The sequence below is a fragment of the Megalobrama amblycephala genome, linkage group LG2, assembly GCF_018812025.1.
Source record: "Megalobrama amblycephala isolate DHTTF-2021 linkage group LG2, ASM1881202v1, whole genome shotgun sequence".
In the NCBI taxonomy this organism is placed as follows: Eukaryota; Metazoa; Chordata; class Actinopteri; order Cypriniformes; family Xenocyprididae; genus Megalobrama; species Megalobrama amblycephala.
The window spans coordinates 15,783,086-15,809,879 of NC_063045.1; the positions used below are offsets into that span (position 1 = coordinate 15,783,086).

Genomic DNA, 26,794 nt, shown 5'->3' on the forward strand with positions numbered 1-26,794 from the left:
GTAATAAATAACAAAATGAGACACATTTCCATGAGGAAAGTGACTAACAGAATTATTCATGAATCTTTGTCTTGGAGCAGTACAGATCACACAGGATATCCAAGATTCAGGTATCGGCATATTTATCCAGATTAACCTTGATTTATAAGAGATGCTGTGCACAGAGATTACTGATGATGCTTATGTAACAAGCCCAACCGATCAACTTGTGTGAACTGATGTAGAGCGCACTTGTGCCGGTAAAGGAAAGAGGAAAGTCCCCTCTTTTGTGTTACTTTTCCAATATGAATTAAAGTTCTAGATCAGGGGTTCATTATCAACAATAAAACAAAACAAACTACCATAATATTTTGTGTGTGTGTAACCTATTTAGCTCTTTGCCTCTCTCTGAAACTTCATCCACTGGTGTCGCTGTTGGACAGTGTTTATCAAAATGAGGTATTCAATCTCATTTTGTTGTTGTTGTACTGTCAATTATTTTATTATTTCATTTCTTCTTATTTTTGAGCTTCCAGTGCCTCCTCTGAGAAAGTAGCCCAGGTTAAATGAAAGTCATTTGGGTTAAGAATGATGCAATTCACAAATAGATGGTGCCTCAAATGTTATTATATTCGAAAGAACACAATAACATTAAAAAGGTCACCAATTCAGTAAATTATAGGAATTCTTAAGATTAACCACATTTTTAAATCTGTCATACCCAGAAGGTTTGTTTTATTGAGCTTATGATAGTGTAACACTCTGTTTTATTGTCTAGGCCTTAGCATCTATTGTTCCCCCTCCGTTTATGATTCAAAATATTTAGATCTCACATTTCCATAATATGATGGGACAGGAACATTCACATTTATTGCATCTTTATCCTAAGTCCATTCTCTCCGTAAAATCAGAACGGCACAGTATTTTATAACGCTCCCTTATCAGCTTCGGGGTTTAGTTATTTACTTTAAAATGGACTAATTTCTTATTCTAGCAGAGGGGGGAACGGCTGCTGACTTGAACAGCTGCTTCATGACCCAAAAAACTGTCAGTCTTTCCCTGGAATAAATTGTGGACTGTTCCATTTTCGACGGAGGGGGAGCGACTATGTGGAGAAAGACATGCAGAGGGAAAAACGGCGTTAATTACGTCAGGATTTGTTTTCTGAAACTAAATACGCTTCAAACACATTTTTAAATACATATCTGATTGATTAGAGTGAGTATAGGGGTGATGTTTGTATAGTTAAAAGTTTATATGTGTGTGTGTATACCTCGGTCTTTCTTGCTCCGATTCGGGTAGGCTCATAGTAGAATCAATTCACAGAGAGGGGAGCTTGAAACCGTCCTCTCGTGCCCGCGCGCTGAGTTTGGTGAGCGGCGTGTTGGGTATCTCGGAGCTGAACTCTGGGTGTAAGATGTATGATAAGCTGTCCATCTCCTCACTCCATCTCCAGGAGACATATTCATTTGTTTAAATGTTTCTAACATGAACGTACGTTTGAGAATGAAAGAAATAGGCGTTGCGCGCGCATTCGTTTTGTCACGGAAATTAAAACATTCTTCGCGTTCTTGAAGTTAACGTTACATCTTAAAGTTTCTCTTCAAGTCAATCTGCTGTCAGGGCTTCAAAACGTTCATTTGACTGTACCGCACCGTTGTCAGGTGTTAAAAAGCAAACATTACGATTCCTTTTCTTCCTCAGGTCTACGTAGGTTTGATTCACTTGGTTAATTTGATTGACAGGCGTCAAGTATTACTCACGCGTCTCCTTTGTGACGTCACGCGTCGTTAAACTCATGAATTATGTATATTATACATATTTATCAAATGGAAAGGATGATATTTGATGTGTACTTTATTTTATTTTATTGTAAAATCACCATATCCGTGCAGTCATGAACTGTCAAATTCTTACCATAAAAATATTTTATTTATTTCAAATAATTATATTTTAATATATATTTCATGATTTAATGAAATATACTCATGCTTAAAAATATAAAACATTTGCTCCTTGCTAAAAAGAGACAATTACGGAAAATTTAATTAGGCTCATTTTAATTCAGAATTGGAGTGACTATTGTACACAAAATGTCCATCCAGACATTTTGATGCAAAAACCTGGGCTTTTGTCACATGGCTTAATGTATTTTTCCTTATTTTTGCTGTCTGAGCTGACAGATACATTAAATAGTGTGAAATGAGGGCTGTATAGATGTTCATATATATAGATATTTCTTTTTTTATTGATTGGTATTGTTTATTATTGCTATCTTACCTATGTACAGTACATACCTAAAAGTGAGGTCAAACAAATACACAAATATTTACCTTATGCATATTTGGTGGTCCATAAATGACCACATTTGTAAAACATCCAGAAAGCACCTACTTATGCATACATGAGATGAATATGGAAAATAGGCAATATCACATTCATACCACTTAGTTTCTCTCACTGTTTTTCTCTCTCACTCTCTCTCATTATTCTGTTCATTTCTACAGGCATGGTTATTTTCACAGGGCCCAGTGTGGCAGCGGCTTTGGCTCTTCAATACACTGCAGGCTGACTTTACCAGCAGGCTGGGACTGATAAGGAAGTCGTATATGGTTGAAGTGGAGTTCTAGCCCAAAGACAGTCTCTCCACACCTCAGCAGCAATAACGATAGAACTCCAACTCGGCTCCACTGCGCCCCCTGTGGCAGCTTATCTGAAGTGCAGGCACAGCTTTGAACTGTGACACAACATGATTGACTTGTTAGTCACACTATACTTATTTTGAGTATTGCGGGTAAGCACGTCACATCGGCGTCGCTTTCAGGTTAGTGATAAGAATCAGTGACATGGAATGAAAGTAATAAAATGATATCCATATGAACAAACAACAGTGCTTCTACGAAAAAACAAATCTCCTATTGTGTTTCATCATACAGGTTTGGAACAACATGAGGGTGAGTAAATGCCAGTATTTTCATTTTGGCTGAACCATCCCTTTAATTCTGCCACACTGGGATTACACAGACCTCCATATTCCCTCCCACTGTGAAAATTCTCATCTAGATTTATTCTCATCAGATACCCAGGTGTGGCGAGCCACTGTTATTCAAAACCCAGGACAGGTCTTCATCAAGTGCAGTGCACTGTGGGATAGCACTCGGTCTGTGCGTAGGGAGGGGGACAAACACAGCAGAACAGGGTTCATGTAGGGTTGTTATTAGCTTTGTGCGTTAGCATTGAGTCAGATGCTTCGGGAACTGACCGTGTGAGTCATACGCAAACAAATCTATCTTTAGTTGGGTTTCTGTAGTCCCCTAGCAAGCCTATTGTGTGGCATCGCAGTCCCGTCGACTATGTTAATGTTTGCACAGCCGCACAATGGTCTCTATCTGATAACCTCATCTGCTACCTATCAGGTTAATACTAAACTGAGGTGACTAGATGGACCAGATAATGAGTAAAAGAGCAAGACTGAGGGAAGAAGAGAGTCATAAGAATAATAATATATGAATTAAAGGAATACTTCATCTAAAAATTTTATAATAATTTGGATATTATAAATAATTTTGTCATAATTAAAGACCTGTTCACACCAAAGACGATAACGATATAGTTTTTAAAAAATCTTTCTAAATTTAAAAGAATAGCACCAGAGTCCACACTACAATGATAACGGCACAGAGGAATAATTTAGAGTGCAACAGTGCCTGGCCACTTTTTTCAGCGGCGTTGTTTTTTTTTCCTATTAATTTTAAAAGCTACATGCAATTAGCTTTTTTCGACTCTCTGATTGGTGGAATTATTTAAAGCATCATGGGTAATGTAATTTTTACCACAAATTCCACTGTTCAACACAATTGTTTTGAAAATAAATTGAAATAATGTGGGCTGACAGCTTCAACACAAGCACATGCTGTCTTTAAAGGTTTATAAGTTATTGTTAAAAACCAATTTCTCTATGGATTTTTTACTTCTGAAAATGAATGTTGCATACTATTGTTGGAATCACTTTCAAAACGATTTTCCAGTGTATGCTTATAATGTACAGAATGTTATTGTGCATTGTTGTAAACACTATTTATCATTATAGTTATCATTCTTGGTGTGCACAGGCCTTTAATTACCCTATGACTGACTTTCTTCCATTAAATGCAGAATAACAAATCCATTTGGAAAGCAGCTACACATACAAAATATCTTAATCTCTATTTCACGGAAGAAATTAAAGGTGCAGTATGTAATAATTCTGTCCGCTAGAGGTCGCTAGAAGCCTATTCAAAACAACGGCGTAGTTTGATGACGATGTTTGAGAGCAGAATCTTGGGACATGTGGTCTCCACCTCAACGGACGGTGCAAAAGAATAGGGATTGGACTCGGGAACAAATTATGTTCATGGATGCGATTATTAACATTACTGTAGTATGAAGCAGAGCAGGACCGAGTGTTGTGGGAGCTGAATGAGGCAGCTGGAGCGGAACTTTTATTATGCCACAGTCGCCGACGCCGCTTCCATTATTCCGGTCATGAGTATGAGGTAACAAAGCTCTGTTTATCATATTAGATACATTTGAGAGTGTTGAAAATGATGTTATAACGTTACTGCGTTCGCATGGCGGCTGCTGTGAGACACTTGTTGCACACTGCAGTAAGATAGATCGATTTTAGAATATCATATTAAATGCTGGATGGCTTGTGTTAATAAAAGGCATGCAATTAATTTTGAAATGTATTGTATGATGGAGAAAATTCTGTATTACTGTTACCAAAAAATAAAGCTGCATCTGATTATGCTATGTTAGCTACTTTAAAAATTATGGTGTTTTTCTCTGAGGCATGGTAAAGCATGGTACTCGCAAAAAATCAAGAAAATTAGATTTAAACAATAAGACTAAACGTGTTGAGCTATATAACAGCAATTAGTTTTCTGTCTATAAATATATCAAAACAGTTGTTCCCTTGTCTATTAAAATGTGTAATATATTAAAGTGTCTTTGGTGTTTCCATGGTTTTTACAAAACAAAACCGGAAATCGAGGGTAACGTGGGTATGACGCAACTGACAGGCGACTCCTCACACGTCCCGGAGCCTTGGTTAAAAGTGCAATTTTCTCACAATTTACAAATAGTTGGAAACATTTGAGATATTGTAAGTACTCAAGTGAACAAAATATATAACACTGGCCTAGTGGTTTTTGGATACTTTACTGCAAAAATAGTACATATTGCACCTTTAAGTCTACAGAGTGACTAAATTATGATGACACAAGTTTATTTTTTTGGTGAACTTTCCCATTAAATATGTACTCACCAGGAAGGACAAAGACCATCGACTTGGGTGTTCAACTTTCCCACCAGCTCGTTTCTATGTTCTAAATCTAAACAAAAAGAACGTATCGTATTTATATGATACCCAAGCTGTGTCCGAAACCGCTCACTCGTTCACTCATTCACTATTCCCTATATAGTGTATGGCATTTGAGTGCACTGTATCTGTATGGAGTGAACGAAATGAAGTGAGTGAATTCGGACGCTGACGTATACACTGTGCGTCGGAGATATCTGTCTCAGAAACGGCTCCAGATAGGCTCTTTGCAATACTTGATTCTGATTGGGCAATGCGAATATTCGCTGTCGTCCATGGCAACGCAAGTAGGCTCATGTCTCTCGTATTACGCGGACTCGCGCGATTGTGTAATCGATCTTTTTTTTCTTCGCAGAGGCTTTAAACGATACACAGTAAGATTAAAAATAAACTCAAGTTAATACGTAATGTCCAAATATTTACATATAGCCTAATGTTACTAGGATAAAGAGCAGTCAGCTGGTCATTAGCGCAAAGTAAACCCCGAAAGTGATAAAAAATCTCTCCCCGGTATACCTCACTTACCATAGGCCTATAATGCCCTTTTTCATATCTGTATTTCATCATCAATACAGACGACTCTTGTTTTAAGTGGATCCATAGCGCCAGGTGGGAAATGTTCTATCACAGCCGATGGGCACATGAAGTGTGTGTGTGTGTGTGAGTGAGACTCGGCGTTAAATCTGAAGAAGTTATTTTTGAAGAACAGTCTGCTGGACATCTCACTGACCTTCACAGGTTCGCACCTGCTTCACAGCACAGGTGGTTTGTTTTTTGGAAAATTCCTGCAAACGGTAAGAGATGCAGTATCTTGTTGGGCTGTAAAAGTAAGAAAATTCAGAGAAGCAGAGTTTTAATGTGTGTCATAAATGTTTTTTGACACTACGTACATTATGCCGGGGTTAAACTGGGGTTATACAACCAGTGCTTCGTTTAAACTACATCTGTGTGCATGTCATAAAGTAACCCCCAGGCGTCTACACTAATCTCTATGTGAAAGTGCGCTATCTAGTGACCATAGTGTGAATGTACACTTTTGCACTGACAAATGCCTCAGCCATCAAGCCTTGTAGGTTCCACTCTAGCAAACAAAATAACATGTTTTAGTGAGAAAATAAAAAGTCTAAAAATTGTTTTAAAAAAATGTACATTTTTATCTCAAATTAAATTTGCCATGGAATGCCAGATATAATCCATAGCCATTCATTTTGAAGTAACCTACGGCTCTCTAGCGCCCCCATGTGGTGGTTGAATTGTTACAATTGCAATTCAGTTTCACTGTGCAGATGACTTGAATGACAGTATCTGGTTGCGCTGGACTGAGAAAGTCAAACACGTTTTCTTGCTATATGCAGTCATTAAAATCGTTAGAATTAAGTTATCTAATATTACCTGGCCTGTAATAACGTGCATATAGTATTGTATTTCCACAATGTGATCCATTAAAATAATACATGTGCATGTACATTTTCATGTAGGACATATGATGAAACATTTAGTTGAACTTTAGCTTTGGTTGAAGTTATTTTAATATTGCCAATTTATTTGAGATCAATTTGAACAGGATCTTGACCCACACCAGATTAATTACAACATGAAAACACTTTATTCGTCCGATATTATGGTGTATCGTATGGGAAATTGTTCAAACGAGAGAAAAAAAGATATTATTGACTTGTATCTCTTACAGTAATGATGAACCAGTAGATATCAAATGGCTTATTAAGGTATCACACCTCTTGACTTTTTAGTAATCTATGGTCATAATTATAATGCCTACTAAACATTAAGCAAAAACACAAAGATCACAAGCATACAGCAGTTTGTTTCCAAAATAGATGGGACGATATATTCAATGTCTCATAGCGTACTAGCATGCACTGTGGCTGGACTTAAATGGGGAAAAATAGCAGCACAAGACAAATAGTGCCATGAAAGCTCAATTCTACAGACTAGTTACAAAAGATATTTGTCAAAGCCTGGTGCTAGGCATTCAAAACCCCACCCCCCAACTCCACCCCCCACCGGTTTCCCCAGTAGGCCGGGCAGAGATGGAGAATATAAGGGGAAAGCCATTGGAATAATACAACAATTCACATTCGGTCTGAACAGCAAGCGTTTTCCTCTCTACAACAGTTTACATTGGGAATAAATTTACAATTATGCATCATAAATTCGATGAGCTATCTAAATGAGAGATGAAAGACTACAGGCATTATATGCTGTTGCTTTAAGCTTTGAATACATAAATAAATAAATAAATAAATAAATACACATCATGCTTCCTTGACATGAATGGGAGTAGTTTAGTCAGGCTTAGTATGGATGCATAATTATGCAAATGAAAATCGCCCTCAAAATACCTGCCTGCGTACAAAACATCCTAAAGCCTAAAAAGACTATTTTGTTTTTAAATTTAACTGTACAATTAAACAAAATCCTAATTTAACTCTTCAAACTACCGGCATTCACAATCTGTAATGTAATTAAGAGTCCTTGTCAGTTTGATTACATATCAGTTCAAAGGACGCGTTCATGTTTTGTAAATGTTGTTATGAAACCAGATCATTCCCTAATTGGCTGCATTTGATTTTTCTTTTGCTCGTTTTTCATCAAAGTGAGAATCTACGAGTGCGACTCTCCAACGGATCACCTTCAAAGCTTATCTTCCAGTTTAAATGCTGCGCTAATTAATAACAGGGAGGGGCGCTTTGAAAGTATTCATCGCTAAACTAAATGTTCATCGTAGTATCTAAATGCTGGGTAAAGCCCCCAAAGCTTGACAAATAACCCTGCTCTTCTTCTGAGGTCGTGGCATAATCTACCATCTGAGCCCCTGTGTTTATACAGTGTGTTTTTCAAGAACTTGATAAGAACGTATCACAACAGCAATAAGAAACTTGCTGCGAAGTTGTTCATGAGCTCAAACGTTACTAGTGTATGTATATATTATAGGCAAAAATGTGTTAGTACATTATGTGGACAAGCACCTATACTACGATTCCATGAGGTTTGGCGAATTCAGTGAGGAGACTAGTATTCAGACAGGACGTACGTCGTAACTGATATAATAAATGGCGTCATGCATTATTTTTTTTAGAAAAACGATGCAACTTTCCCTTAAATTGCGAGAAATAGCTCTGAATATGAGTTAAACCCTAGTCGTCAAAAGTATCGACCTCTTCTGTGCTTTTAAAGAGATGTTTTGCTGAGGTCGACCTTGACCGGAAGCGGCCCCGCCTCCTTGCTCTCCTCCGATTGGCTGATTGTCATCGCGATCACTGGTGTCAAGTGGTAGGGGTTCACCTTCTGGGTGTCATCCATGAACTCTTTATCTCCATTGATGCTAAGCTGTAAGTATAACATTGATTATTGACATGTACCAAATTTCGATTTAAAACATATATATTTGAGCTACATTGTAGTAGCCACACTCTTGAAGGAGTTCCCATGTATGCTAGATACTTGTTGGCTGCTTTTCTTTCACTGTCTGCTCCTACTTGTCAATTTAAAAACATTCTCTCACATTGTCTGCCTTATATTTTATTGGTAGTGTGCGTTTGATGAATGAACAGGTACCTGAGTCTTGATGTGCTGCTCGGGTGCCGTGACAAGACTGGCACAGCTCAGCCACAGCATCACCATGATGGACAGGAAGAGGCATGCGGCTAAAATCCAACGCGGCAGTCCCGAGCGCCTAGGGGACAGAAACAGTAAGAAGTTACACACTGATGTGATCCATTAAGACGTTACAGCACTTAAAAAAGCTCAGATCATGTGTATTGTGTATTTTTTTATACTGAAGTGTATGTAGTTATACTAAAGTGTATATATATATATATATATATATATATATATATATATATATATATATATATATATATATATTATACACAGTCCAACTAAAAATTAGCCTTTTTTGATATATTTTTACTAGTGGGTGCAGGACACCATAGTTCATTTATTTAAGTGAGGATAGCAAAATAAAGTGTGTAAACTTAAACCCATAAATTCTTCATACAGTGGACTACCAGTAAAATTGATAAAAATTTGGAACCAAAATTATTCAGACACTTTGACCTGACCATGTTTTGCTTAAGTGTTATCTGACATAATTAAGATAATTTTTTTCTGTTTAACTCTGAGATCGTCATATTTTATTACCATTTTTTAAACTATAGTGAATAAACTGTATTAATGAATAAATTTTAGTTTGACTGTATATATATATATATATATATATATATATATATATATATATATATATATATATACACAAATTTAAATATATATATATATTAATTTATATTTAAATATATATATATATAAAAATTTAAATATATATATATTAATTTAAATATGTAAATAAATGTATTTACATATGTATTTCAATTTTTTATTTTCAACCTATTTCATATATATATATATATATATATATATATATATGTATAAAATTAAATGATTAATGATTAAATTCTATAAATTACATTTATAAAATTATCTCATAAAAAATATACAAACACAAAAATACATATTACAAATAATATATATATTATCATATATAAAAATAGTTTATATATTCAATTATTATTATATTTTGTACAAATAAATTATATATATATATATATATATATAAATAATTAAATTATCTGTTATCTGTTTATTTAATTAATTTAATTAAATAAATCTGTGTAAAATACATTAAAACAAATTAAATGTAAAAAATTATATAAATTTAAAATATACATTATACATACACAAATTTTGTTTTTCATTTTTTAAATACAATGTTGTATATATATATATATATATATATATATATATATATATATATATATATATATATATATATATATTTAAATATGTAAATGAATGTATTTACATTTTTTATTTTCAACTTATTTCATTTATGTGTATAAAATTAATTATTAACCTAAAATACATAAAGAAAAAAATGTGTATATAAACAACATATTAACATTATTTATGGATGGTTTTTAAAACATTTTACTGTGATATAACCAAACTATTACCAAAATGCAACTGCTGGATTGAAAAAAGCCCTCTGACACCTATGACACCCACCTTGACATGCAGCCCAGGAAGTCGTGCTCAGCAGCTGGGTCCTCGGCATGTTGGCTGACATGCTTTCCTTTCACCCCAGGTTTTGCCGCATTCCTCTCCCCATGTGACCGCCCACCTGGAAGGATGCAGAGGCAGCAGTTTCAGCATGTGGACATTGATTTTATGACCCTCAAGCTCCGGACAAACTACAGCGGCGCGGCACAGGATGTGTCGCAAATGAAAGTCAAAGCTCAAGTTCTGGTCCTTGGCTCCACTTAAATGAGCTTTCAGAGGAAAAAGGAAAGCTGTCAGCAGCCATCTGGGGTGAAAGCGGTCACTCTTACCAGTATGTGGCCGCTGTGTGTGGGAGTTGACTTGGGGCCAGGGTTTGTCAACCACATTGGAGCGTGGGGCTTGTAACTCAGGCAAGGAGTACTCAATCTCTGGCTGGCTCTGGGAGAATCAACAAACACACTGTCAAGGGCAGGAAACAGTATTATGGGATTTACTCAGCAGAAAGGCTTCTGAATGAAACAGTTGGGTTTGTGACCGTTTTGTTGTGGTGAAGTTTTCAACACAATCATGGATAGGCTGGCAAAGCAGAAAAAAATTGCAGAGTGACATACAAAACTGTGATTCTTACAAACATACAGATGATGAATAGCATGGTTAAATATGATGACATAGAGGACATGTTGCAAAAACTGCTAATGCAGCTCCTGCATACGCCTGTATCATGGACAGCTAGAATTGGCAAAAATAGGTTCCCAAAAGGCAAACATTGAAAAAAGAAATACCTGACACCAGACTGATTTGATTACTTCAGTTGCAATATTTTATGGAACTGGGTGTTCACTGCAGTGGTTCCTGTTTATAAGGTAACTGCAATCAGGGCCGGCACAAACTGCCGCTCTAGGCAAAACACTGTTGTGCCGCCCCCACTTCAAACTCACAATTAACATGATCATTAGGATGCATGTGAAAGACTGGAGATTGTGTTTATTGATAAAACTGCACTAAAATAAAAGCATACACAAGCATGTTTTCTCATTTCTTGTGTTTTTTTCATTCTGCAATGTAAAAAAAATAAGCACGCAACTAGTCCAGCTGCAAATGCAAATTATGTATTATATTATATAATAACTATTACAGGCCCGGAGTGGTCATCGGAAGATTTGGGAGAATTTTATTAGTTTTGATGCCATTTTTGGATGTACATCAGGGTGTTTAGCCTCTAAATACTTTCACGTTTTGATCTATGACATAAAACACACCAGTTATAACCCACTTGTGATTTTTTAAACCTTTATTGTGTCTTAAAAACGGCGGTTGCTAACAAGTTACTAAAAGGGACTACTTCCTTTGGCGGGGACTTTAGACGTCATCAAGACAAACAGGACATTTGGACAGCATTTCTCATGAAAAAGTGGATAAGTATTCATAACAGCACAGATCATAATCAGCAGCATGTTTTTAAATAAAGTTGTTTTTTAAATAAAGTTAGAGGAAGCTTGGTGGTGATGACGTTGATCCGCGACCATGGTGTGCTGTAGTCCGTTTATAGCCTACTGTTAGCCTTTTATATCTGACGACTTTGTTTAGGCTTCAAAATCTATAAATTTTGTGTTAACTTGTAAAGATTATCTTGATAGACAAAACGTGTAAGTGTCATAACCCTTTGTTAAACACAGAGCTTATTTTCTGAGATTTTCCAAAAGTCTGTGGGAAAAATGCATAGGCTTTCAACCGAGGGAACCCGTGCGCCGCTAACTTCCGGGTTGGCCTACAAAAACGCGTCATCCCTGGGGCACTCTATAGGCACATGCTGGCCCTGACTGCAATATCTCTGATTGGTCCATCTTAAATATTTGGGGTCATGAAAAAGGTTCTCAAAAAAGTCTGATAAATTCTGATTTACATTAAAATTTGAGGTATATTATATTATATATAATAATTTGAGGTGTTTTTTTGAACTTTCTATTAAAGAATCCTGAGAAAAAAAAACACCATTTCCACAAAAATATTAAAGGGTTAAGGCTGATTTACACTTCTGCGTCGGACCTATGCTGAAGCCTTTGCGCCGGTTTTCATTTATACTTCTGTGTCGTTGTCCGCGTCAATGTGCAACATGCAGACCACTAGTAGGCAGTGTCTGCGGTCATGTATCAAGGCTAAAGCCAACTAAGAAGCAGCTTGTCATGCACATTGTCAGAGAAGCTTCAGCAGTGATGGTGGCTGATAGGCAACACCTTTTGTTGTAGCTTGATGGCACGTATCCCCTGAAACAGAGCAGAGCAAGCGTTTTTTCATCCCTATGAAAGCTGAAAACGCTCGCTCTTCTCTACTCACTCCACCCAGTTTTGTTTTTTTAACTGAGGGAGGGGTTCTAGCAGACCAATCATAGCGCTTGCAATCTGCGTAGAATTGAGGTGCATATCAGGTTACGCCATAGGCTACGCGTGCTACACACAGCCCACGCCGTAGCTACGACGTACACTCAATGCAGAAGTATAAATCAGCCTTTAATTCACCCAAAAATGAAAAGTATCCCATGATTTACTCACCCTCAAGCCATCCTAGGTATATAGATGAACACAATCAGAGATATATATAAAATATCATGGCTCTTCAAAGCTTTATAATGGTAGTGAAGCCCCCAATTTTGAATGCCCCCAAAGAAATGCGTCCATACATCATAAAAACAATCCAGAGGGCTCCAGGGGGTTAATAAAAGCCTTCTGAAGCGAAGCGATGGGTTTTCGTAAGAAAAATATCCATATTTAAAAGTTCATTAACTAAAATAACAAGCTTCTGGCAGACGACCGGAATCTGATTGGTCCAAATCCTGCTCAACATATCATGCCTGTTTAATAATCAATGAATATTTTTTAACTGCCTATGGTTTTATCATTCGCACTACATTTTGTTCACAGACAAACTACTTCCCATTTGACTGTGGTCACGTTGCACCTGGTAAGAACTTGGTGTAAGGTCAAGCCAACATTTCCTTAAAGTTTAAAGTTTCCTTAAAAGCTATAGTCAGCTGCTTCCAGCTCGAGAAACCATGCAGGAGCACCACGTCAACCGAGCCTCTCTTTCCACCCTCAATTACATGGCTGCCTGGCGGTGCTAAGCCATGCTGGTCAAACCGAGCACTAGATGCCAACTCTGACGAGAGCGAGGGGACTATTTGACTTGAATAAGAGCTTTTAAGAGGCCACTTTCAAACATGATCCCGAGGATGTGATTTGAAATCTGTCTCATTAGTCTACGACTGGATGTGTCCCTTTCTGCCCCTCCATCTCACCCTGTATGTTTAAATTAGCACATGTTTTTTTTAGACTATGTTTCTTTAGTTTCCCCTTGAGATCTTATTAAAGAGAGATTTTTGCTCTCTTCCACTGAATTCTTCTAAAACGGGCTCAGCAGAGCGGACCTCTGAGATAACCTCTCCAGGGAGGCTCATATGAACCTCCAAAATGACCACAGAGAAGCAAACACACATGGTTTTGCATGTCAAAGTCGCGGTAGACGAGAACGCAAGGAACTGTTTGGAGTGTCATGTTATTTCTGTAGTCTAATAGTCTGTAACTGGAGGCAGACGGGATACATTGGGATTGTACTTTTTACATATGTATAACTGACTGGTGTGTCCAATCTTAATTTCTAAAGATTAAAGGAAAAGTTCAGACAAAATGAAAATCCTGTCATTATTTACTCACCCTCATGCTGTTCTAAACCCATATGACTTTCTTTTGTGGGGAGAAAATCTGAAGTCTGTTTTCTGTATTCTTTTTTATGCAATTACAGTGAATTACAGCAATTACAGGGAACGAAGCATTCAGGCTTCAAAAGGGTAAAAATATCATAAAAAATCCTTCATGACTTGTGCACTATATTGATTTCGAGAACTGAATCAGTGAGATTAATGATCAAATCATTCAGGGGTGTGTTTTCCATACAATGACATAACTTTCTGTTTAACTACCATAGCATGTTGCATTATCGGAGAAATTAAATAAGCTTTGTAGTAACTTCGTCGCACATTCATTTACACCATGTTGGTTCACATAGAACTGTCGCTAATGGCATCATGAACTTCTTATTAATCAGTTTGAGATTAATCAAATAATGAACATGGCATCTGAGGTCTTATTCGCTATTTTATTCTCCACTGTTTCCTTTATTTACAGATTTTTGATTCAATCACGTGTTACATCATACTGTACTCTAGTACACATTCACACTCTTCAAAAATGCTTTCATTATCTTGACAAACTAAAAAGACTTTTGTATTTACATGTAATGAAAGATAGAGAGTTAGTTTGTGTATTTTGCTTAAAGGGGGGGTATGACACACACAGTTTCTGCCAATCTCATGTTAGTCTTGAGTACATAGTAACAATGCATCCTTCATAGGCTTGGGTATCGAGTATCGAGTATCGATTGGAACCGGGACTAGCTTTGCGATTTTCCCGGAATCGTTCAAAAGTTTAAATTTCGATTCCTAGTTTCGATTCCCAGTCCGCCGACTGGAAGAAGAAACCGCTTAACACCAACGAAGAAGCGTCCACCGAAAGTGTTGGCATAACCGAGCGAGTCGAACATGGATAGCGTGCGTCGGCGGTCCAAAGTGTGGCTTCAATTTTCTAAATAGAACGAAATCTCGGCAAAATGCAACATTTGCGGCAAGATTGTTTCGTGCATAGGAGGGTGCACGTCGAACATGATAAAGCACCTCCGAGTTCATGGAGTAGAAATAAATAAATCTCTTTGATGCGCTGCGCCGACCGTCCTCCGCTGCCTCTTCCTCTGGCTCCGACCCCCAGCCTGGCAATCCACGCGAGATCCAATTTTTTCGTATCCGATCTGAGCCACTTCCAAATGTGGTTTTAAATCCGATACATATCCGATCTCTGAACATGCGACCTACGTCTAAACACGCATATCCGATTCCTATTGTAATTCCAAGCCATCAAACGGCGAAGGCGGCACGTTTGCTCACTAAACTATAGCTTCAATGTTGTATTATGAAGCAGACGTGCATGTGCAAATAATTTTAATAGCACGGCCATTCAAAACCCGAGGATCTACTATGTGCATATCAGTGACGATCATTTTGGGGCAGGAAGTAGCCTAATGTAAACACAGATATCGATACCAGTCGCGTCTAAAGTGAGTGTAAACACACTGGCCAAAAAATCGGATATGGTCAAAAGATCGGATTTGTGCATTAAGACTTGCAGTGTAAATGCAGCCTATACTCATGTGTAAATGTGTTTTCAATATATTCATAATTTATAATATTTATATTCAAGTTCATAGATTTGATATTTATATTGTAGTTGAAAACAGCCCTGTGAGAAATTCATAGTAAAGTTCATAAAAAGTCAAAAGTTCATAGAATTAAAATTGATGGACAAGGTCAGACTATTTCCTTCAGAAAGACCGTTGGTTAGCTAGCTCATTTAAACTTTTCCTAAACTTTTTTTGACCCTGCCTCTTAAAAGAATCAGAATCGAGAATCGTTAGGAACCGGAATCGAAACAAGGAATCGAAATCGGAATCGGAATCGTTCAAATTCAAACGATACCCAACCCTAATCCTTCATATCTCCGAAAAGTCTTTAGTTTTGTCATATTTATAAAAGATAGATACGCTAAACTGAATCTTTCAGAAAAAAGCCGAGCTCCTCAGTGCTGTGGGCGGAGCTAAAGAGTCACGAGCGAGCGCAGCTTTTGTGTAGAGATCGCATGCTAGCTGCAATATCATTATAAATAAAAAGGGAACAAAAACGTTCGTGTTGTTTACATTATATGCACTTGCGCGCCGATTGCCAACAAAACACGGACATCTGAAGCAGCTTTACTCACCACCTGCGATCTGCAAATCCAGCGCAGAACTGGGACTTGTTTACAAAGTATTCATCACCGAAATCCCGGGAACAAACAAACATAAGTGCACAACTCCGTTGCTGCCTCGGAAAAACAAACTTCATCCTCTGTTCCGTTAACGCTGGGTTCTTTGGGAAGCTGAAAAAGGTAATCTTTCCCTCACAACCAAAAACACACTCCTTTGGTGACAGGAGCTGTGTCTCATTTCGGAGGCTGCGTCCTCCGGAGGTCGCATTTGAAGGCTGAATACTTCATCAAGGATGTCATATTTAAGAAAAGTAACCGTAATAAAATTGTTATTCATTGTGAGGTGTAAAATACTGTTATTTCTTTCTTACGTTGCAATCTAATGGTTATTTGTCTGCCTCGATGATGTATGCAGCCTTCAAAGGATGCAGCCCCTGGACACAGCCATTGTTGAAAAATCTCTCGGCGAGAGCGCATTGATGGGCGTGCTCTCGCTCTGGGTGATGAGTGTGCGCGCTTATCAGGGAGAAGTGCCTATACAAGGAATTCTGCTCTCTTTTGACGTCATACAGGACACACTTGAAAAAAACTCACCGAATCCTCTACCGAAACCCGAAGTGTATTGGGCACAGAAATACTCCGTCATACGTCCAACTCGTGTTTTGAAACTTTGGCCATGTTTAGTATGAGAATGCAACTCTTTAACAGTGTAAATAAGTCAGAATGCATGAAAAAGCATTACACCCCCCCTTTAAGAGCACGAACCACATCATATTAACAAGAAACTGTTTCTTCCCACCGGTGAAGAGCTTTTCAATGTTGTTTGCGAATGTTCGTTGGAACTATGGTTTTAGAAATCGGTTGAATGGTTGAACTGCGTTGCTAACAACGGAGTTTGCGACCATAGTTGGCCAACGCCGATTTTGGAAAATGCACCCAAGATTGGTTTTGTTAACAGGATCAACCAATTCACTGAAAAGATCCGTCTTCATAAGAATTTGTTTTGAACACTCGAGTGAGTACAGAATTTTTATTTTTTGTAAGAACTAATTCTTCACATAAACAGACATAAAGTCATGAAATGCAACATAGTATGGGCAATTTAGCTCTGCAAAAAGCTCAAGTCTTGCAGTTGCGTTAATTGAAAGGGATGCTGTCAAAAATATTGAATCCAGATGTCCGCAAGGGATGAGAATCAAAGGGGGAAAAATGAATATCTGAGGAAGTTAATGTTGACTGGCCACAGACCAATGGAATCTTGCCATTAGTGAAAGCGGTCTGATGTGCATCTGTCACGCATTACCGCAGAACTCGCCAAAGGTGATCAATGCAGCTTACGAGACTGCCAAGAAGACGAGGCAGAGATTGTTGACTTCATAGTAAACAATCCCATTTCCCTTATTAGGAATTTGCTTGCTTTCTCCAAACTTGTCTTTTCGCATGTAGCGGCCGTCCACATTAAACTAGTCCAGAATTTAAACAAGATGGCCGACGTCCGTCCAAACAAAAATCCATTGCACCAATCAGTGGCTATTCAGCGACCGAGTTGTGTTTACCCTTCAGCTCGGAGGAAATACTCTGATTCCTGTTGATTACCTCTGAGGGACTCATCAAAACCCTGGACCGAACGGACAAACATTAAGCCCAGACTGCAGCGTAACCAATGTCAAATGTCGGCCTGATACTGATGTGAAACTAGGCAACAGATCACAGATCGTTGATCTGGGGGATGGGGGTATTTTTACATGTTTTTTTAATTTGAATAAAAATTCAAATATCTGGGTTACAGAAAGATAAAGTTGGTTGGCCAATCTGTAAATGTTAAAATACTCATCCTTTCAATAGTGTAGCCAGAAGATGTAAGCAATATGTGTGTTAACATGATTTTAGTGTGGAAAAATCACTTACTAAACTTTTCTGTATAAAGTTAATTCAGTTTTACTTATAGACCCTAAAACAGCTGTAATTCTTCTGTGAAATCTTGTGTATTATTTGAGCTGTTTACAATATAAAATTATAAGCTTCACATTTCTTTTAAATACTCTAATGTAAATGTCCCAATATAACCTCAATTGTTGCTTTTTTAAAGAAAACAAAAGGAAGAGACAGAAATGCTGTTGATTGAGCTTAACTTGTACAGAATCCCTTTAATAAACTGTCCACCTTTAAACACAAACATACAGATTTAACATAAGCAAAAAAAAAGCATGGTGCTACGTCTATTCGCAAACACATTGCCTGCTCTTGAATAATTTGGTATAAATGTGGCTAAAAATACCTGTTTTATGGTTTTATTTGGCTATTTATGTATTCCCGCAAATATTCAAATAAAACCTATATTACAGATATTTCAAAAAGTTCCAGAACAGTCATGGAGCGCGAGGAGAACTTGCCCCCGAGAACCTCAGACATCAATCAAAGAGCCGAATAAGCTGGTTCATATAGAATTTTACATTTGGTTTCTACCGATGCTACTTGCTAGTGATTGGACTTTTTCAACATGAAACTTCAGGGAAATCTATGTAGTGCTGTGGAAGATCTTTCTGAAGTGCAAGAATTCCCTCCAGACTTCTCTTCGAAGATATGTTTCATTAGTTCCTCACAAAAATCAAACAGATTATAATATAAATCACATTTATGCAGGAAACTTTCAAAATCCAGCACACCCAAAGTTCCATATTCTGTTTTCATGCCACGCTATTTATATTCCAGTTGTGAGGTGCTTCACGTAACTGTGAAAACAGCATCATCTGGGCCAAATGCACACCACAGCAGGTCTGTTGAAAAACAATCTGTTTTCCTTTCTCTGTTCAGACGCCCGAGGCAAAAAGCCCATCGTTAGTGCTCCACTTCCCCCAGAAATTGAGTCTCGCTATTCCGACAAAGTTCTGATTCCATATGCTCGATTTAGTGGATATGTAGCGTGATGCTACCGCTAAAACCTTGGGTTTTCACCCTCTGTGCAATATCTGGCCCGTGTCAGACCTTCACTTGGGCTGGCCGTCTTCCAGCTGAGCGCTAAATACAGGCTAGGCCTGCCGCAGGACGGCTGTGGAGGCTTTCTCTCGCCTCTTCTCCTGTCACGGCCGTTAAATGCACATTCATCAAGACTGCAACTAGACTGAAAAATCATGGATGAGCTTGTTATGGCGAAATTCTACTTTTGTATTTGTTTTGGTGTATTTAAGTGAAGGTTTTAAGAACTATCTTACATAATAATTTTGAGGTTGTCAAATGATTGTAGTTGGTTTAGAAACAGCAGGGAACTCACAAAAACAAGTTAGGCTATGGATAAAGTTGGATGACCTCCAGGGAGAATAAGGTTTCTGATTAAACATCACTGGTTCTTCTTTGAAGAACCAGTCCCCTGTGCTCATATGATCCTAATACTGCAGTGATGTGACCGCAACCTTCGTAAAACATACCAGATCTTGAAACCAAGAGCATATGAGAATCACTAGTGGAATCTTCTACACCAGTGGTTCTCAACTGGAAGGGGTTGCAACCCAAAATGGGTCACAGGTCTGATAGGAAAAAACAATGCTAAATGCAAATAATAAAATTCAAAACATTTGAAATGGAGAAGAAAATGCTTCCCAGATATTTTGTTGTAGACATCAGAGGTTGAGTGGCTTGTTTATCCTTAATTTATTAGTTTTGTGAACACCAAGAGCATGAAACTTTTGAAATTCAAAGACATTTAGAAAGCATTTGATAGAATTTGATCTATGTCAGGTTAATAATTAAATATTAAATAATGAATGTGTTTAAAAATAAACTATTTTAAATATTATGAACTAACTTCATTAGTAGTAGTATTAATAGTAGTACTAACACATAGTATACATATAGTACATAGTAGTAATACATTGTACTATTAATAATTTCATTAAGTATTAATTAAAGTATTATAATTAAATATTTTAAGTTTCATATTATCATAATATTTGCTTATTAATCATATTGTTAAAACTGTTGAATAGAAGCCTGTTTTCATCGCAAAATTATATTTCTCAGTTTTTGCAACTTTGTATCTTATAATTGGGATTTAATAAATTGAATTTATTTCTCATAATTTCTCATAAACTCATAAAAGTATAAATATTATTTTAAGCAATACTAAAATTAGCTTCTTTTTATTTTTATTCTGATGTGTAAACTGCAGTGTTGTTAATGCTATTAAAAATTATTTTTGTTAACTTAAAATCAAATAGAAGAATTAATGAAAAACTTAAACCTAAAAAAATAAACGAAAATTAGAAATGTTTCATTGGCAAACTAACTGAAACAAGTTTAAGTACTAAAAGTATCTGAAATAATAGAAATATATATATAAAAAAACATGACTAAAAGTTAAAATGAAAACTGAAAATACAAAAATAAAAGCTCATTTAAAATATATGAAAATAATACTAATAATAAATAAATCAGTAATAAATCAGTGTTCTATTTTCAGGAAATTGTTGTTAAATTTTGTTAAATAAACAAGAGGGTCCAGTGTAAAATCTTGGCCCATGAGCAAAACCAGTTGAGAACCACAACAACATCAAGTCTACTCAGATGGACTAACCTGGAACACAACGACCTTCCCATCATCAGCCTGCAGGTAGAAGGTCCAGGTAGAAGAAATGAAGCTCTGGGCAGAACTGACGATGTCATTGCACCAGCTAGACACGGCATCCATTACAGAGATGGGCTTGGGCCGGTTGGTCAGGGCCTTGAGCTGCAGATCAAGCCGAGAGCAATTTGATCGAGTTTGATAGAGATGTCAAAACATCAGCGCAACCCCACAAGGAAACAACCGAGAGTCTTACCTTTCTCCTTTTGATCTCCGGCTCAGCGGGTTGGCTGGCACACCCCGTGCTGCACGCCTCCTGCTCCAGAAGTTTACTGTAGGCCTCCTGGCATGCTGCACACACACACATAAACGATACCTGTCAGGCGGCTCCATCTCCATTCAACCATCCCCACGGTCAAGCAGTCATCAATATCAACAAACATCTGAGCAGCAGCCGCCCGCACCAGAAAGCGCAGGATTGATTTTCAATAAAACAGCTTCCCTCATGCCTAGCAGCTTCCCACAGACAGCTCTGTTTGCCACTAGCACACAATACCATCTCCAGATAAAAACGAGTGCTATCAGCCTGTCTGCACACTCTATAGTATATGTCCTTGGGCTATGCGGTGCTTCATTCCCAAACATTAGCGGTGTCAAATGTTCATGAACACATTTTGGCAAAACGATTTTCTTGCTTTAAATTCGTACTAGCATACCAGTTCGATATATCTTAGTGGTTCTTAAACTGAGTTCTCCTGGGAAGTTTGAACTTACAAGTGCTGGAATCACAATTACGCCATCCATTCAAGAGATTTCGGTCAGAAAAATTACACATTTACCAGTGTTTGACGATTTTTTGCAGCCGGATCTATCAGGAACTATGCATGAGGGCGAATGATTTCCCCACGCAGATTTTGCAACGGGATCAAGTTGGTCATGCAAATTTGCCACGTTGACCAACAGAAAATTGATTGCTTTGAAAGTGACTTCTGCACGAGTTGTGCTTCATTATCTTTTGCTTTTTTGTCAGCGAACTTTTGCTAATGTGATCTTGGCTTTAAGCAGTCCTCCTGGGAAGGACTTTAGGTGCTTCATACATTGCTACACTACTGACAATGGACCTTTTTTTACTGCAAAATTTCAATAATGTGACTACATCTTAAAATAGGTCATTAAAGGGATAGTTCACCCAAAAATGAAAATTCTGTCATTAATTACTCACTCACCCTCATGTCATTCCAAACCCGTACGACCTTCGTTCATCTTTGGAACACAAATTAAGATATATTTGATGAAATCCGATAGCTCTCCGAGTCCTCCATAGACAGCAATTTAACCACCACTGTCAAGGTACAGAAAGGTACTAAAGGCATCGTTAAAATAGTCCACGTGACTGCAGTGGTTTAACCTTAATATTATGAAACAATGAAAAATACTTTCTGTGCACAAAAACAAAACAAAACTTTGTTGAATAATCTCTTCTCTTCCATGTCAGTCTCATACACAGTTGACGCAGTAAACACAGTGCAGCGCTTCCGTGTTCACGTCCAAACACTGGCTTAGTATTGGCCGAAGTTATACATGTGAGCAGCACGACGTATGTGTGTGAAGCTGATGCAGGAGCTGGACAGTTCTGAAATCTTAAAATATCTTAATAATTAATGACAGAATTTTCATTTTTGGATGAACTAACCCTTTAAGGCCCTGTTTACACCAGGTATTAAGATACAATTTGTCGATTGGATCACAAGTGGACGAGGGAAACACATACCCGTTTATACCTGGTGTTTTAATTCGTCTCTTTTGTCACTTTTCGACCACTTCTGTCCTGATTTCTTTGAGGGGAGGGTCAATGGGTAGGTAAATGTATGGGGTTTTTCAGATCTTTAGATCTAATGGACAAAATAAGCTTGTGTAATTTACATATGAACGTGACCGGAGACGACAGAAAAACATACAGAGAGCATCAGCTTTTGTTTCTGCTCTGACAGCCAAGGCAAACTCTGTGCGAGTTAAAAATCATGAATGGTGAGAGAACATTGTGCTTGGTACATTTTTTGTCTTCAAACCAAACTTTGGGTCTTCAGCCAAAAAAGTTTAATCCCGTCTGGCTAGCGCACTTCCCAAATATGGTTTACGCATTAGGCCAGTAGGCGGAGAGAAGATGGTCTTTTCTGGCTATTCAAACACATTCAACCATATGAGCATTTACACTACGAAAGCAATCCGGTCAAATGCTTTTTCGGCTACCTCTAGAAGTGGTCAAAAGTGGACAAGCTCAAAACGTTTTAGACCCCCTTTACATCTGTATTTAGCATTGTCCACTTGTGATCCGATCGACCAAAATGCATCTTAATACCAGGTGTAAACAGGGCCTAACAGTGTTGGGGGAGCTACTTTGAAACTAGCTTAGAAAGCTACAAGCTAATGGTAATTTGAAGTAGTGATCTACACTACAAGCTGCTAACAAAAAGCTGAAGTTAGGTTACTTGTAAATTAATTAAATTCTGATTTGATGAAGTCATTTATTAGCATATTATCCACATTTTTGCTAGCACAAAAAGAATGAATGATTGAATGATTGAATGATGAATGTCAATTAGAGTGACGATATCACACTTTCACAGGTACATTTATACTAAATACAACAAAAAATTTACATAACTGAGTCCAAATCATAGTGCAGGGAGTTGAATCAGTAAATCATGTTTTTAAATATGTTAATTTACATGAACAACCAATTCATTAGAATGATCTGGACGTTCCAACAGTGTAGTTAATATCGTTGCTACTTTCAGCTACTTCCCAAAACTAGTCAAATAAGTTCGTACCTCCCTGGCACTCTTCCTTGCTGGTATTGATGCCTGTATTTCCATTCACAAACTGGCAGATGGAGTAGAGCCGACAGCCACGGTGACAGGCATTCATGATGGAGTCCTGTAGGGACAAGGTAAAGGCTTCATTCAGAATGAATCGTTTTGTACAGTAATATATGTAATTCCAAGAATCACTTTAATTGATGTTCGGATGTTTTTATCCACAGGGAGGCTGTGGTTATATGGAGATGCTTTCAAATGACCTTTCATGCAAAATCCATCTTGAGATCCTGAAAATCATTATGCAAGATGTGACATGCCAACGATTTTCCGAATGGTACATCAGAATCGAGGATTGATAGAGGGAGGCAATAGCAGAGCACTAGTTGAGGTTTGAAGATGGAAAGGCAAATTGAGATGATTCAAACCTATGTACGGTTGACTTGTGACCTTTAGAGTTCCAGAAGTCACCTGACCCTGCAGTGACCTTCAGTGAGGCACAATACAACAGGTTACTCCAGAATTTACAGGGAGCAGAACAAAATGAAAAAATATATATTATATATAATTAACCTGCAATTATTCCAAGAAAAAAGCTCAGACAGATGGATTTCAGCAAACCCTCTTGTAGGTTAATGAGACATTTTGCTGATAATGAAACATCTAGTAGGGAAAGAATGTTTTAATGGCAAAAAGTCGAAAATAATTGCATTACGTGCAATTAAAGATATTGCACAGTTGATGCTAACTGCTGAGGTGAATGCAAGGTATGGATTTTAATTCATATTTGTGACTCAAATATTTTGAATCTGTTCTCTAAAGGAGGTTGGTTCACTATTTCGTACAGTGAATCTTTTTACTAGCTGCAGTGAATTGTGGCACAAGTGAGTCCTCGATTCATTCCATTAAAGTGATTCGTTAAAAAAACTGTGAGTCTTAACTAAGACACTCCTGAAAGACTTTCATAAATAAATAAACCAACAAACGACTCATTCACAAACGAATATGGATGCAAAGCTTCTTCCTTTCTGTTTTTTTTTTTAACTCCCAGACAAATGACTCTTCTTTTCGGTGAATCAAAAACACAGTGTGACCACTGTAATGTGAGGGGCTGTTTACACTACACTGTTACACTACCAACTAAAAACAAAACCTTTTTTAAACCTTTTTGGCTGTTCATTTACACGACAAAAGCATTTTGGGGGCATAAAGCATTTCTTTACAAAGTGACATCGCCAACTACTGGCCTGGCATGAATAATTCAGCGTTTTTAGTCATTTTCACGGATCCGTGTGTGGATCGTTTTGACTACATTGTCGTCTGTACGCGAAAAGCGCAAATGAAAAACTTTTCAGGTTTTAGTACATGATTGTCGTGTAAACTGAATTTTGAAATAATTATCTTCAAGAGCCATTTCTTTTTAGTGAATCAAAAAGACATAAATCAGTCAAAATGGAATTGAATTGTAAGTTTATTACTTTTGTCATGTCCTACTTGAAAGTATGGTGTCAACAGTGGTATTTTATGAAAATGAATGAATGAATGAGAAGTCATTCAAAGTCTATTTATAATAAACAGATATCTTATTTGTTATATCTTTTCTGTTGATGTCTGAATTGATCTCATTGCTTTTTAGGGCAGTAAAAGCAACTTGAGTTGTTAAGACTGAGAATCGTTCAAATCAATTCTCATCCCTACAAATGAAGTACCACTAGTGCAAAGTGATGCAGGCTACAGGGAAAATAAGGATTCCATGTCAGCTTCTGAATACATTTAAATCTAAACGATCGTAATTGAATGACGTCGCCCTCGAATATCGAGCAAATATCAACCCACGTCTTTACAAGGGTTTACGGGCCATCATCAAACAATGGAGATGTGCTCGCGTGCTTCAATGAGAATTCTATTGCCGCGTTCCGTTTTTGCGCATTTAGCATTTAGAATGTTGGTTGCAGTTTAAACGCATCCGAATGACAGACGGCGTCTGTGTCTACATACTGAGCGTTAAAATTCATGCGTCATAAAGCATCATTCTCGGCCTGTTCTTGGTGGATACAAAGTAACGTTTCCATGCGGTGCCAAGAACTAGGACACAGAAATCCATGAATCGATTAAGAATTGGCTCGAGGTGCTGCCAAATAACGCTCCCATCTTTGCGCAGTGTCTTTGCGCAGAACAGTTTTGTTTCAAAATGAGCATTTGATTTAATCCCGCGCGTTGCCTATAGCAATTTTCAAAACGACTTTATTTATTCACATCTGCAAATAGCTGCGGCTCTGATGAACCACTAGTAAATCCTATTAAATACATTTTTTTCCACAGGACGTTACAATATACTGCAGAAGCATCTGGTACGTGGCACTTACTTTGGCGGGGCTTTTGTTTTTGATGGACATCTGGCATTGCTTTTTGCAGTAATTGATATCGCCCAGTTGGTTGTCAAACAGATCAGATGATGCCGCGGCCAACGCCACCAGAATCATAGAGACGAGCGCGGGAACGCCGCGCACCCTGCCGCCGAACTGGAGCATCTTTTATTCGCAGGATTCGGTGCACTGGCGCGTCTGCGGGGCTTCTGTGCGTCTCGACCTGTCACTGCCGTTGCTGCTTCGGTTCGGGCTCTATCAGCCTCGGCGAACTCGTGCCTTTGATGCGCCGTGTCGTCACTCCTCACATCATCACGCACGCGCTGCGCGTCTCCGTCCAATGCTTTGCATTGCAGCAGATCGGGAGTGGATAGAAACTATAGAATGGCAAAATATTTGTAGTTTTTTTTAAAAATTGTAAACAAAGCAACCCAACAAATATGTTTCATTTCTACCACATGAAATAATTAATTTCTAATAAAGATGATTGTAAAGACAGACGTAAAGCGTAATCTGTCAACGAAACTGGAATAAAAAAGGAATAATATGTGGATTTAACTGCTTAAAATTATATATATATATATATATATATATATATATATATATATATATATATATATATATATATATATATATATATATATATATATATAAAGATAAATATATATATGTTATTTATCTAAATATATATATAAAGATAAATAACATAAAATACAAATTTAAGTACTTAAATACCCATATTTTTCCATAATCATAATAAGCTGATTTATTCAAATTATATACATTTT

At 37.4% G+C, this 26,794-nt stretch overlaps 2 protein-coding genes and 1 long non-coding RNA gene across 4 annotated transcripts in view; 1 reads left to right on the forward strand and 2 right to left on the reverse strand.

Annotated features, from left to right (window-relative positions):
• The window catches only part of ssbp4 (single stranded DNA binding protein 4), a 124,045-nt gene extending 122,332 nt beyond the window's left edge, over positions 1-1,713 (reverse strand). Inside the window, exon 1 of the mRNA XM_048183037.1 lies at positions 1,253-1,713. Within this exon, the coding sequence (XP_048038994.1) occupies positions 1,253-1,287 (35 nt within the window). The 5' untranslated portion in view covers positions 1,288-1,713. The remainder of the gene's footprint in view (positions 1-1,252) is intronic.
• Positions 1,315-11,445, forward strand: LOC125263805. Of its 2 annotated transcripts, none has more exons than XR_007183901.1 (6): positions 1,315-1,391; positions 2,487-2,803; positions 2,916-2,933; positions 8,540-8,694; positions 8,895-9,054; positions 10,506-11,445. It is a non-coding gene; the product is annotated as an uncharacterized LOC125263805 (long non-coding RNA). The 2 variants fall into 2 exon arrangements; XR_007183902.1 differs by having other exon boundaries at positions 1,317-1,398.
• tmem59l (transmembrane protein 59-like) lies at positions 6,925-26,320 on the reverse strand. Its single transcript, XM_048183039.1, has 8 exons — positions 26,007-26,320; positions 23,656-23,761; positions 21,081-21,175; positions 20,837-20,989; positions 10,750-10,858; positions 10,427-10,541; positions 8,921-9,038; positions 6,925-8,692 (listed from the first exon to the last, which is right to left on the reverse strand). Exons 1-8 carry the CDS (start codon positions 26,169-26,171, stop codon positions 8,534-8,536), a joined length of 1,020 nt encoding a protein of 339 aa, XP_048038996.1. The 5' UTR covers positions 26,172-26,320; the 3' UTR covers positions 6,925-8,533.
• Between the last annotated feature and the right edge of the window lie 474 nt (positions 26,321-26,794).